The 12,218-nt window shown below is 39.4% G+C and overlaps 1 protein-coding gene across 4 annotated transcripts in view; it reads right to left on the bottom strand.

The window, feature by feature from the left end:
• Nucleotides 1-1,094: 1,094 nt before the first annotated feature.
• dop1b (DOP1 leucine zipper like protein B) overlaps nucleotides 1,095-12,218 on the bottom strand; it is a 65,615-nt gene continuing 54,491 nt past the window's right edge. For all 4 annotated transcript variants that reach the window (XM_066707008.1, XM_066707009.1, XM_066707010.1 and 1 more), the window contains exons 31-38: nucleotides 10,753-10,902; nucleotides 9,064-9,125; nucleotides 6,906-7,034; nucleotides 5,792-5,928; nucleotides 5,236-5,288; nucleotides 4,812-4,964; nucleotides 4,012-4,144; nucleotides 1,095-3,010 (exon numbers count right to left, since the gene is read on the bottom strand). In XM_066707008.1, the coding sequence (XP_066563105.1) occupies nucleotides 2,762-3,010; nucleotides 4,012-4,144; nucleotides 4,812-4,964; nucleotides 5,236-5,288; nucleotides 5,792-5,928; nucleotides 6,906-7,034; nucleotides 9,064-9,125; nucleotides 10,753-10,902 (1,066 nt within the window). In that variant the 3' untranslated portion in view covers nucleotides 1,095-2,761. The remainder of the gene's footprint in view (nucleotides 3,011-4,011; nucleotides 4,145-4,811; nucleotides 4,965-5,235; nucleotides 5,289-5,791; nucleotides 5,929-6,905; nucleotides 7,035-9,063; nucleotides 9,126-10,752; nucleotides 10,903-12,218) is intronic.

The raw sequence follows: 12,218 nt of genomic DNA, 5'->3' as shown, positions 1-12,218 counted from the left end.
GGAGTGGGACAAAATCCCTCCTGAGATGTGTGCAAACCTGGTGGCCAACTACAAGAAACGTCTGACCTCTGTGATTGCCAACAAGGGTTTTGCCACCAAGTACTAAGTCAAAGGGGTCAAATACTTATTTCCCTCATTAACATGCAAATCAATTTATAACTTTTTTGAAATATGTTTTTCTGGATTTTTTTGTTGTTATTCTGTCTCTCACTGCTAAAATACACCAACCATTAAAATTATAGACTGATCATTTCTTTGTCAGTGGGCAAACTTACGAAATCAGCAGGTGATCAAATACTTTTCTCCCTCACTGTATGGAATCTGGTTCCATAGAAATTGTGATAATATTTTATGAAGTCACTTTCCCATGAAAACCACATGGTATTCATGATGAGCCCATGATGATGATGATGATGGATCTATTCACATTAACTCAACAACATTGGCTAGGATACCACAAGAGTGGAAGGTTGTCTGCCACTGCACTCAGCAGAGCATGAACTGTAGTATTTATGTAGAAGACCTGCAATTTGGGGTTTTCAAGTATGTTGATTTTCAGTATCAACAGCACTGTTTAAAACGAATTTTAAAAAGCAAGAATAATGTTTTAATAAAATGTATGTGCCTAAAAAAACATTATTACTCATGTCCTAAAATGTCACAAACGTGATTTAAACACTGTAGGCGAGGATACACAATGTAGCTAGAGGCAATTCAATACAATTCTTCCTCATACTGATTCAGTGTCTGTTCACCAGATTCTAAAACACATCATTGAGCAACATTGACCTCAATGAATCACTGAATAACATTTCAACTGTAAATACTTTAACACTAACAAAAAAATCTCCCTACAGCAAAAACCTATTATTTTGGAGTGGTTATATACCTAAACTTGTTAAGGATAATTACTGTGGACATTTTAATAGGTGAGTAGATAGTCAGCTTTCAGCTTAGACTTCCTGTGCGATTCAAGACCAAAGTATGTGTATCTTTTAACAAGTGAACTGGGACACACTGCTTTGGTTTTCAGAAAACCTGTTTTAGGTTATGGGGGGGGCGGGGGATCAAAATAAATTGATACAATTCAGTGGTAATATTTAAGACTCAAGTTCAATTTATTAATTTGATGTTCACAGGTAACAAGTTTATGTACAGGTAACATTTTAGTTTTTTTAATTACTTATGTACCAAGGGTGTTTAAGACAAACATAGGTTTAACATTCATGTAATTTAATAACTTAAAATACCTACTGTATGCTTGCATTCTCCAGTGGTACAGAAAAAGCAAAAAGTTAAAAGCATTCCCTTTAAAAAAAAAAAAACATGTTTTGGTTGGTTAGTTATTGTGGGCCATACACTGTCTGTCCTAGAGTTCAGCAATTCACTCAATCCCCTTGGTTGCAATTCGAGACTCCAATACACCTTATCCAAGAACAGAAATTGTCAGCCAGTTAACCAGTCAGTCTATATTGAATAGTTATGGCTTCCATTAGTTAAAGCAGTAACACTTCAAAACAGCATTATAATGCACTAGCTGGATCATCCCACTAGATCAGCAGTGAGTGAGTTAGTGAGTCTCTCAGCAGTGAGTCTTACAGTGGGAACATTCTTTGATTCGGATACATTGATCTAATGCAGTTTAATTGGCATGAATGCAGAGTAATCACACACAGTTAATGTCAGAAGGTGAATTGTGTTGTATGCTAGGCAATTCATGAAATGTAGAACAAGTGACAGTGCATTGATAAAAGCAATCTGTATTCCTACAATCTCAGCACCGTTAGAGAAGCTCGAGGCAACACAGAGTGCGCAACAATCCCAGGGAGGTCAATTGTGTTGTTGTCCTGTATGGAATCCCTGTCACTCTCAAATTTGTAACGCCATGAAATATCAAAAACATTCCACCCCATAAACACACCTAGAACCAATGATGACACTTTACTATACATACAAATAGAATACAAATAAATAACGCCAAAAAATGTCTGATTTACTCAGCGCGAACGACATTAAGTAGCATACATGCATATTATTTGGCTGTGAATTACATTAGAGTGATGCATTGATCCTTATGGTGCAGAACTTAGAAAGGGGCAGAAAGTAGAAATCTTCTACATACAATGGCCTAAAAAACAAAAGGTGAGGCTCACACACAGCACACTCATGGTTAGTTTCACAAACCCAGATTAGCACTGGAATCGGACCAGCCAATGATATTTTACGCAGTGTAGTCCAAGACCTGTGTTAATTGAAGTCTGTGAAACCAGCAGTCAGAGTGAGGCACGGTCTCTGGTGTGGAGATCAATGCCCTGACAACTGTGCTCTTTGTGTCCTCTCTTACCAAGTTTCTCCTCACTTCCCAGGAAACTTTGTGATCCAGCGTTTGAAAGAAGGAGGTAAACTCTGCTGTGAAGATTCAAGGGGGGCTTCCTGCAGGGGAGAGCTCATGCCTGTAGGAACTAGGAAGTAAAAAGTAGGAAGACCAACCAAGGCAAGTCTTTCCCCCAAAACAATCTCAATTAAAAACAGGATAAAATACATTTTGTTTTCCGATGTGGTGACTGCTGATTTAATTGATATATAAGTGCCGAGACAAAGCCCTAGTGAAGGTTGGTAATGCACAGCATAGTATTTCTTTTTTCTTTGTTTTGCACCCCAAAACCAGTATGAAAGACATTCAATACACAGTGACCCAGAGTTCTGCAATACATAAGCTCCAAATCTGAGAAGGGGAAACGGGGATCCTGGATTTTCCAGTCTAGCTGTCCATGTTCTCCAGGAATTCACATTCAATGTTGTGTTCCAGTTTTCTCATCACCGCCTCGCTGTTGGGGGCAGGATACTCGACAGTGGGCACAGACATGGACCTGGTGCCTGGCCCTTTGAAGTTGCAGCTCAGGATCTTGAAGAAAGAGACTAGCTGCATGATGTTGGAGATGGTGGGCAGGGTCAACAGGGGGAACTCCAGGTGCTTGACATGGCTCCCCTCACTCACTCCATTGAGATCCTGGACAGAGAGGACAAGACCACTGGGTGAAGGACCGACTTGGGCTCAGATGTCTTTACAAATGCTTATGGAGAGCTTTTAAGATTGTACTCAAACCCTGTTCATTATAGGTCAAATCTAGAAAGGAAATACATTTTTCTTCTATTCAAGGGCAAGACCTGATAATATAAAAATGCTTTACATTATCATGATCTTTCAACCGTAAGAGCCAAAATCGTACATTTGTTTAGGTCAAATCCTCTTAAGAAAACTGTAATATTTATTGTATTAACACAGTACTCTGAACTGCCCCTCAAGTCATGATGGCTTAAATTTACTTAATTAAAAACCCTGTGTTCCTCAGGCTAGAATGTCCCTACTGAAACGAGTGTTGTTCACATTGTAATCCGGCTATGGTCTGCCAGTTTTGTGTCAGTACTGTTCTCAATTCTGTTAAATTAGGAATACACGTTTCCATGAAGATTGTGCAAAATTACAGATCCAGATATTCTGATGTGTTAAATCACTTGTAGGCTAGCTTTCGCTTTGAATGTAGTGAATATAGATACTTATCCGTGGCAGTCAAAAACTTGGCAGACGATTGGAGACTCCTGGTAATAATATACATTTCAAAATGATTGTAACTTTTGATTGCCCTAGGTATAACGTGATTGTAATGTAGTGTGCAAGCAGGAGCAATCCTGGGGTATCCATGGCAACCAGACGCAATTTTGAGTTCACAAAAACTATAATAAGACCCAAGCATTTATATAACCCCCCACAATGTACTAACTTTAAGTATTACAGGTCCACAGAATCAGAGTGTAACAGATTAGAAGTACAATGTGACTGAAATATTAAATACTATAGCAAAGAATTCAAGTAAATATTTGTTATAATACTTCTTGGCTAAAATAAAATACTTCCCTATGCACAATGATGTTTATATAATGAAAATAATGTATTTAATTTAATAAAGAGATGGGAGTTTCAGAATTGCTATTATTATGTTTAGCGGTTACCCCGTATCTTTTGTGGAGACGTTCCATAATCCTGACGATGCGGGGTTTGCACTCCTGGTCCACCTCCACAAGGCTGTTCCCAGGGCCGCTGTAGCCGTCAGCATCCACCTCTGGCACGAAGGCCCAGCGGTACCTGTGATCACAAAAACACAGCATTATCTGCCACTGCCCTATCACCCTTCTCTTAACACTAGGGATATTTAACAACGTCTGGGCACTTGGGAGGATCTGCACCAATTTAAGTGCAAGTGCTGTATAGATCAGTGAAGATACGGAAAAGCACAACGCACAGTTTACATAATATGGATGGAGGGGAGAAAAAAAAAGAAAGATAAATAAATGTTGGATATGAAAAGCAGAGCTATAGGTTTGTTCATGTAACCTCACCTTGAAGCAGGTGTCATTATGTGATGTACAAGTCGCTCTTAATCATGAGAATTCGAGAACATGCTCTTCGACATCACACATCCAGCTGAAGTCTTGAGTGAAGCTGAGACTGAAAGTATCCTAGTATACTAGATTGCATAACACATCCACTGTTTCAAGCACTGACGCATTCTGGGTAGACTATTCAAGTGCTCCAGTGCATGATGCAAGTTTACAATAACATCTTCATCTAAATACCAAAACATCACATCTAACCCACTGCGTACTAGGGCTGATATTTATTTTATATTTCCCAGGACTGATGCATTCTAAACCAGAATTCAATCAGAACTCCCTGCCTCAGAGACCTTCTTCATAGACACTAGATCAAGAAGTAAAAGATGATGTAGTAGTAGAGCAAGTGTGATACTGACATCTGGAACAAAGGCATCCTGTCGGGGGGGAAGGAGAGGGCTGTGTCCAGGAACTTGCAGGCAGACAGAAAAAAATCCAACTCAGTCTGTGGGAAGGTGAGGGTGCAGCCGTTCACCTCCACTGCCTGTGTTCCACTTGACTTGCTGAGGCGCCTGAGCGAGAGGGAAAGGACCTTTTTTAGAAATAATAGCATTGATATTGGGCGTTTATGTAGCACTTTTCATTCTATAGGGATGCCAAGATGCTTTACAACCATGACTGAAGTGTAGCCCCCCCACCAATGCAGAAAATGTGGAGAAGAGATACAATTACAATTAAATATAAACATTTACTTGTATATGTGTACTTTAACTTTGTGTAGGACTCATGGAAATTCTAAGCTTTTCATACAATAGATCAGTTATTTTTAAAAGGGAGACTTACTTTGTCATCTCTTCTTCAATCAAACACTCCTCCAGCTGATCAAAGGCCTGGATCTGAAATCAAGACAAATGCACCTTATTTTCACCCAAGCATTGAGATATTAAATTAAATTATTGCAGAAACAGGTTGGGGCCATATTTAAATGAATGAATTACAATACACTGAATTTAATTTTTGAATTTCATTCTGGAAAGAGACCAACTTATAATGTTACAAAATTAAACCATTTCATACTCAGCCAATTGAAAAGACTTCATTTTCTGGAGAAAGAAGATGTGCACTCTCAAATTATTACAAAGAGTATCAGAAAACTGCAGCGCTTTGCAAAATCATTTTTATACTGACACCTCAGCTTGTCTCGTGTTTAAAAATAAAACTAACTTCGATGGGAGTTAAATTATGTTTCAATAGATATTTTTTGCTACTGCTACTAAAATGTGACCAGGTGTGCAGATACTTTACTTTATTTAGACATGTCCTGGGTGTGCTAATGGAGACTGGACTGCAGATGCAAAGAAGGAGAAGGGTAAACCCAGACATTTATGATGTGACCTACCAGCTCGGTTACCATGATAGGCCACAGGGAAGTGAGGTGCTGCGGGGAAATGCGCAGCAGAAGGACCCGGAAGGTGAGAAACATTTGTGCAGCGACACTTGGTGTCTGGCCCAATCGCAGGTTCTCTGTGAGGCGCTCTGCAGGGACAAACATCCAAAGAGTATTACAGAAACTGACTGGCATTATAATAGGTAATATAGATTGAAAATATTAGGATAACCATGCTTTTTAAAACAGAGTTCTGCCTTAAAAAGGCAAGCACTGCGATCGTGTTCAAAAACCTCCGAACTTAAATGCATCACCAACGCATTCAATTCATTGCTGTTGTTTTTTGTGTGCAAAACAAGAATGGTCACAAGCAGCTATCTGTCTAGCAGCCTAGCCTTTAAGATGAGATTGTGGACACTGGGGAGAATTGCACATACTTCACTTGGCAAACTGTGAAGGCACTCCTTTTGATCATGAGAACCATTAAGCTTTGCATTTTAATATGATCTTACTGCACCCATCTGATATTACTGACCTATTGATATACACCTATTTTAAACAATATTATGCGAGTCGTCCGATAGTCATGAGTGTCACTACCAGAATCTGTTGTCAAATGCCTTTGCAATGCTCTTCAAATACTTTTAAGGCTGTGTTCATCCGCCATTCAAAGTTCTTATCACTCCTTATTCAATCACATTCCCTTCAGCTCAATTCAGATTTCAGAAAGGTTTACTTCACAGGTGGAGAAGATTGAGAACAGGGGAGTTTAACTGTATTGACTTGGTAGCTGGGATTGATTTCTGTGATGCAAAAGGTCACGCCTTGATCAATAGGGGTAGACACCATCTCTAAAGTAACTGGAGAACATTGCAAATGCATTTTACACCTTAAGTCTGGTCACTACTGACAGCCAAATTAGGCCAAGCACCCAGATTGAAAGACTCGCCTAACAACTATCTGCCATACTGCGAGACACCAGCGACCCTTACTGTGCTAAGCTTTGCGAATGCTTCTGCTTCCAACTAAGGGCTAGAGACCAGGATATATAGATTATTTGTCATTCAAGCTTGGGAAGAAAACCAGGTTAAGAAGTTTCAGGAGTGGATTGGCTCGATGGCTGTACCTTGGATGAGAGGCAGGTAAAGATGGTACTGGTCCAGCTCTCCACTAAAGATCGCAAAGGCCTGGCGCTTCAAAAGCATGGCCTTCTGCTCGTAGTTGGGAAACAGCTTCAGAGAGCTACTCTGCATACCTGGGAGAGACAGAAAGGTAGACCCCATATTACACAATGAGCCAGTCTTCACAGTGTTGCCCACAACTGAAACACAGTAATGAAGAACAGAGCACAATTTCACCACTGCACCGCTACATGCCTTAATTAAACCGTTATATTCACACTATTTCCCCATTATGCTGTACATCTTCCTACAAAATCTTGTCCGAAAGTAAGATGATTATTTTATTTTATTTCACTTGCCTGGGCCATACTACAACGAAGATGTTGTTATTGAGAATTAGGGAATCGTACTGAGCTTTTTGCTGTGACTGACACAGCTGAGTTGGACTTTACTTAATTACAGCACTATAATGATGTGTAAGGGAATCCAATAGTTGGAACATCAGAGAGAGTACTGAGAGAAGTGTTTAATAGAACACAATAGCATGGCCACATTATGGACTCACAGCAGAGGGTACATTTCAGTACAGTTTGTTTCTATTCTCCTGTAGACCTCTGTGACATTCAGTGAAAACACAAAGTCCTCAAGAACTGACAGCATTGGTAAGTTACAAAGCCTACACCACATTCTGTATTCTGAAACCCCTTTTTAAAATGTAACACCACCATATTGATTTGAATAGTACTTAATTTAAAGCAAGTTACCAAAGCAGGAAGAAACCCTTTTATGGCAGTGCAATGAGAACGTATTGATCACTGCTCCTTTCAGGTTGATGATGATGAGTCGTATTTACTTTATTATTATGGGAGATGGCCTCTGTATAACAGACTTTGTATCTTATTAGGGTGCGTTTGTGTTATATACAGTGCATCCGGAAAGTATTCACAGTGCTTCACTTTTTACACATTTTGTTATGTTACAGCCTTATTCCAAAATTGATTAAATTCATTATTTTCCTCAAATGCTACAAACAATACCCCATAATGACAATGTGAAAGAAGTTTGTTTGAAATCTTTGCAAATTTATTAAAAATAAAAAACAAAAAAAGCACATGTACATAAGTATTCACAGCCTTTGCCATGACACTCAAAATTGAGCTCAGGTGCATCCTGTTTCCACTGTTTCAGCACTCCACCAATCAGGCCTGTATCAGCCACTCCTCAGTAAAAGGCACATGACAGCCTCCCTGGAGTTTGCCAAAAGGCACCTGAATGACTCTCAGACCATGAGAAACAAGATTCTCTGGTCTGATGAAACAAAGATTGAACTCATGTCTGGAGGAAACCAGGCACCGCTCATCACCTGGCCAATACCATCCCTACAGTGAAGCATGGTGGTGGCAGCATCATGCTGTGGGGATGTTTTTCAGTGGCAGGAACTGGGAGACTAGTCAGGATCGAGGGAAAGATGAATGCAGCAATGTACAGAGACATCCTTGATGAAAACCTGCTCCAGAGCGCTCTGGACCTCAGACTGGGGCGAAGGTTCATCTTCCAACAGGACAACGACCCTAAGCACACAGCCAAGATAACAAAGGAGTGGCTACAGGACAACTCTGTGAATGTCCTTGAGTGGCCCAGCCAGAGCCCAGACTTGAACCCGATTGAACATCTCTGGAAATCTGAAAATGGCTGTGCACCGATGCTTCCCATCCAACCTGATGGACCTTGAGAAGTCCTGCAAAGAAGAGTGGGAGAAACTGCCCAAAAATAGGTGTGCCAAGCTTGTAGCATCATACTCAAAAAGACTTGAGGCTGTAATTGGTGCCAAAGGTGCATCAAAAAAGTATTGAGCAAAGGCTGTGAATACTTATGTACATGTGCTTTTTTGTTTTTTATTTTTAATACATTTGCAAAGATTTCAAACAAATTTCTTTCACGTTGTCATTATGGGGTATTGTTTGTAGCATTTTGAGGAAAATAATTAATTTATTCCATCTTGGAATAAGGCTGTAACATAACAAAACGTGGAAAAAATGAAGCGCTGTGAATACTTTCCAGATACACTATTTTGTATGTCTGTTTTTGAACTGCTGCATACCAATTGCCCCTTGGGGACAATAAAGATTTATTGACTGACTGCTCACTGACTCAATTACTTACTCATCAGGTCTTTGAACATGGTTTTCTCATGAGTCAGAAGATGATCTACGATGGACTTCCAGCTGAAAAGGAAAACAAACAGGTTGGATTTTATTTCGACTTTGTATTAGTGCCACTGAAATGGAGAAAAACGTCTTCTGACCTCAGAAACATCTCAGTGCACATTACACGCATTGCTTGAGGCACGAGTTAATCTAATATGAATTGTGCCAACAGTACAAGGCAAGCTTGTAGGCAAAGAGCATAGAAGTCAAATCGCTTAAGGCACATTAGCTGATACCATAGAGCAGAGGGGTAGTCAATTATTTTGTGTCAGGGTCCAAATTTCTTGGTCAAGGTATAGTCAAGGTCCAGACATTAGGCAGAGGGGGGGGGGGGTGTCATACCTTCAATTGACCCTTTCCAACACACACAATTCTGTGAATTAGTAATATACCCCATTGCTTATATTTAGTACATTCATTTGACAAAGTACACAAATAAAATGTTTAAATAAAATGTAAATATTAGTATTAAAACGGTTTCAGACCACTTTTAAATTTGTTAAAGATGATTGTAGGCATATAGATAAACATAATAGACACTTTCAAGCATTTCGTGTCTTAATTAGATTCAAGTCTTTAGCATTTTCCCCTTTGTTCTACTGTGCACTGTACAAAACTAGTGTTGAAAAATGAGGGTGAAGATGATTGAGTAATTCAGGGAGGGGGGTCTGAGCGTTTTGACAATTGGAGACCTGAAATGCGCGATTCAGAGTCATTTCGACATCGTAAAACAGCTCAAAATCTCCATGAAATCAGGCAGATTTGGACTCAAACATATCTTTGCTTCACAACCACACATCACCAGCAAAAAATCACTCATCAACTGACATTGTGCAGGCAAACTAGACGTGGTTCCTGGTGCTTGTCAATCACAGATCTATTTCGGTGGGTCTCTGTAAATGAAACTGTTGAGGATGCACAATTATCGTTGTGTGCACTGCTACAAATATGCGTCTGCATTGGAAATCATCTGTTTCCACCGCCGACGTAGGAGTTTCTAGGTGAATACAAGCTATGGCACCATGCACCCATGGTCGTGTGTATGCACTTTTATATGTATGCATGTATGTATGCAAGGTTGAAATATGTCCACAGGACAAACGACCCGCAGTTTAGCTGTTTATTTATAGAAATCAGGAAAACAAACCGAATACCTGTGCTTTGAAGAGTACAAAGTGACGCTCTTGCCCCATTCCAGACCGTGTGTACAGACACCTGAACCAGGAACCTGCGAGCAATCAACTAACTAACTAACTGGGACACGGGCTCTATATAGGACATTGCATATTAATACATCACATCCTATCGGTTAATAGGTTCCACACAATAACAAGCACCGAGTTCAACAAAGCTCCGTAACAATACATACCAAACAAAAAAATCAAGATAATAAGTTAATTAAAATTATTCTTGCGGTCCATTCAAAAGTGTCTGGTGGTCTGGATTTGTCCCGCGGGCCACCTGTTGACTACTTATCTGTGGAAGGGCAACTTGGTTTCAGACTCTCTGGCATAGAGGCTGAAACCAAGTTGCCCTTCCACAGATAACCTCATTGAACTTTCTCTGAAACAAATATATCTGAATTAATAATTAATATAGTAAAGGTACAAGTAAAGGTAGAAAGGCCACTCCTAGCAAGTCTTACTGTGAGACACAGGTGGTGTCCATCTGAAAGAAGAGCGGGTCCATGAAGAGCTCAGAGGCCTCTTTCTTCCAGGCTCTCTTGGTGTAGGCGTACCCACTCAGACTGCTCAGGAGCTGGGCACTGGCTCGGAAGCTGGGCACATTGTAGGCACTGTGGATGGGAATGATTGGGGAAAGGGAGAAGCTGGAGAACTTTACAACTGGAAGAGGGACAAAACAGGCAATGGGATTTCATTGTCCCATTTTAATATGGTCATGAACATGAATAGTTCCTAGTGTACAAAATTGACTTACGGTCCCATTTTTACTGTATTGTTGAAATCAAAACAGCAGTTTAACATGTTGGCTGCATGACTATAGATTAATTTACATATGTATTCAGATTTCAGTTTGTTAGAGGACACCCCAGTCAAATGTGAAAAAATGCCTTATTTTAATAATACAAATGTGTGCTGGGAAATATTGTGTCCAGAACGGGATGTACAATGCCTTCTGCTGTACAAGGCATGTTGAAATCACCTCAGTGTGATGATGTATGCGTTACAACAGGGAAAGATGTTTTGTTAAAGAACCACATTTGTTTTCAATGATTTGAACTAAATTCTTAATTCTTTATTCCAGATTACTTAACAACCACAAATACCTTTCAACGAGTCTGTATGAAATAATATGCATCATTAAGCAACAGAGCTGCACCCTAATGAGATGCTTCTTAAAAAAAAAAAAAAAAAAAAAAAAAAAAAGGCATTGTGTAAAACTTCTCATCCCTGATTCAGGTTCACATTGAAGAAGTTTGTAAGATTGTAAAACAGAAAAATTACAAGGACAAACCCTTAGTTAAGCAGCATCAAAGGGCATGCAAGCAATACATGATTAAGTAATGCTATGCACATAGAAATAGGTGTAACAAACTGAAGCATATATGTAGATATTGATTTAAAATTTCATTAGGATAATACTGAGTTTGTGTAACCTCCTGATTGGTGAATCTTACAATGTATACACCTATGTTTTGCTTCAATAAAACTGCCTGTAATCCTTTGTTGTTTGGAGAGACTGCCTAGACAGGTCCTCTACCACAATTAAGACTGAATAAAGACTCCTGAGTGTGATCAACGCAGTGACTTATTTGCCTGACTCTCATACTCTTCAACTTATTCAGTGTAATCTCAGTACCCATGTTGTAAGGAATTTTAAGATTTATAAAGAAGGAAACGCATTGGAAAAACTACTCCTGCAGCTATATATTAAAAAAAGCAAAGATAACATTGTAGATTGGTTTATTACTTATGTAGGCAACCCTTGCCATTTGCCTATAATGATTTATCATTATTAGTATTGTTATGAAGCTGCATTATTATGAATGCTTACAAATCAATACTATCATCAATTAACAGCATGCCATTTTTTGATGTCTTGCTTCTCAGCATCTGTTGCGGTCTGACTAGTGTATTTAGACAAGTGTAA

The sequence above is a fragment of the Amia ocellicauda genome, chromosome 6 (assembly GCF_036373705.1).
Source record: "Amia ocellicauda isolate fAmiCal2 chromosome 6, fAmiCal2.hap1, whole genome shotgun sequence".
Classification (NCBI taxonomy): Eukaryota; Metazoa; Chordata; class Actinopteri; order Amiiformes; family Amiidae; genus Amia; species Amia ocellicauda.
The sequence above is the reverse complement of the archived record's forward strand: the minus strand, read 5'-3'. Positions and strand labels throughout refer to the sequence as shown.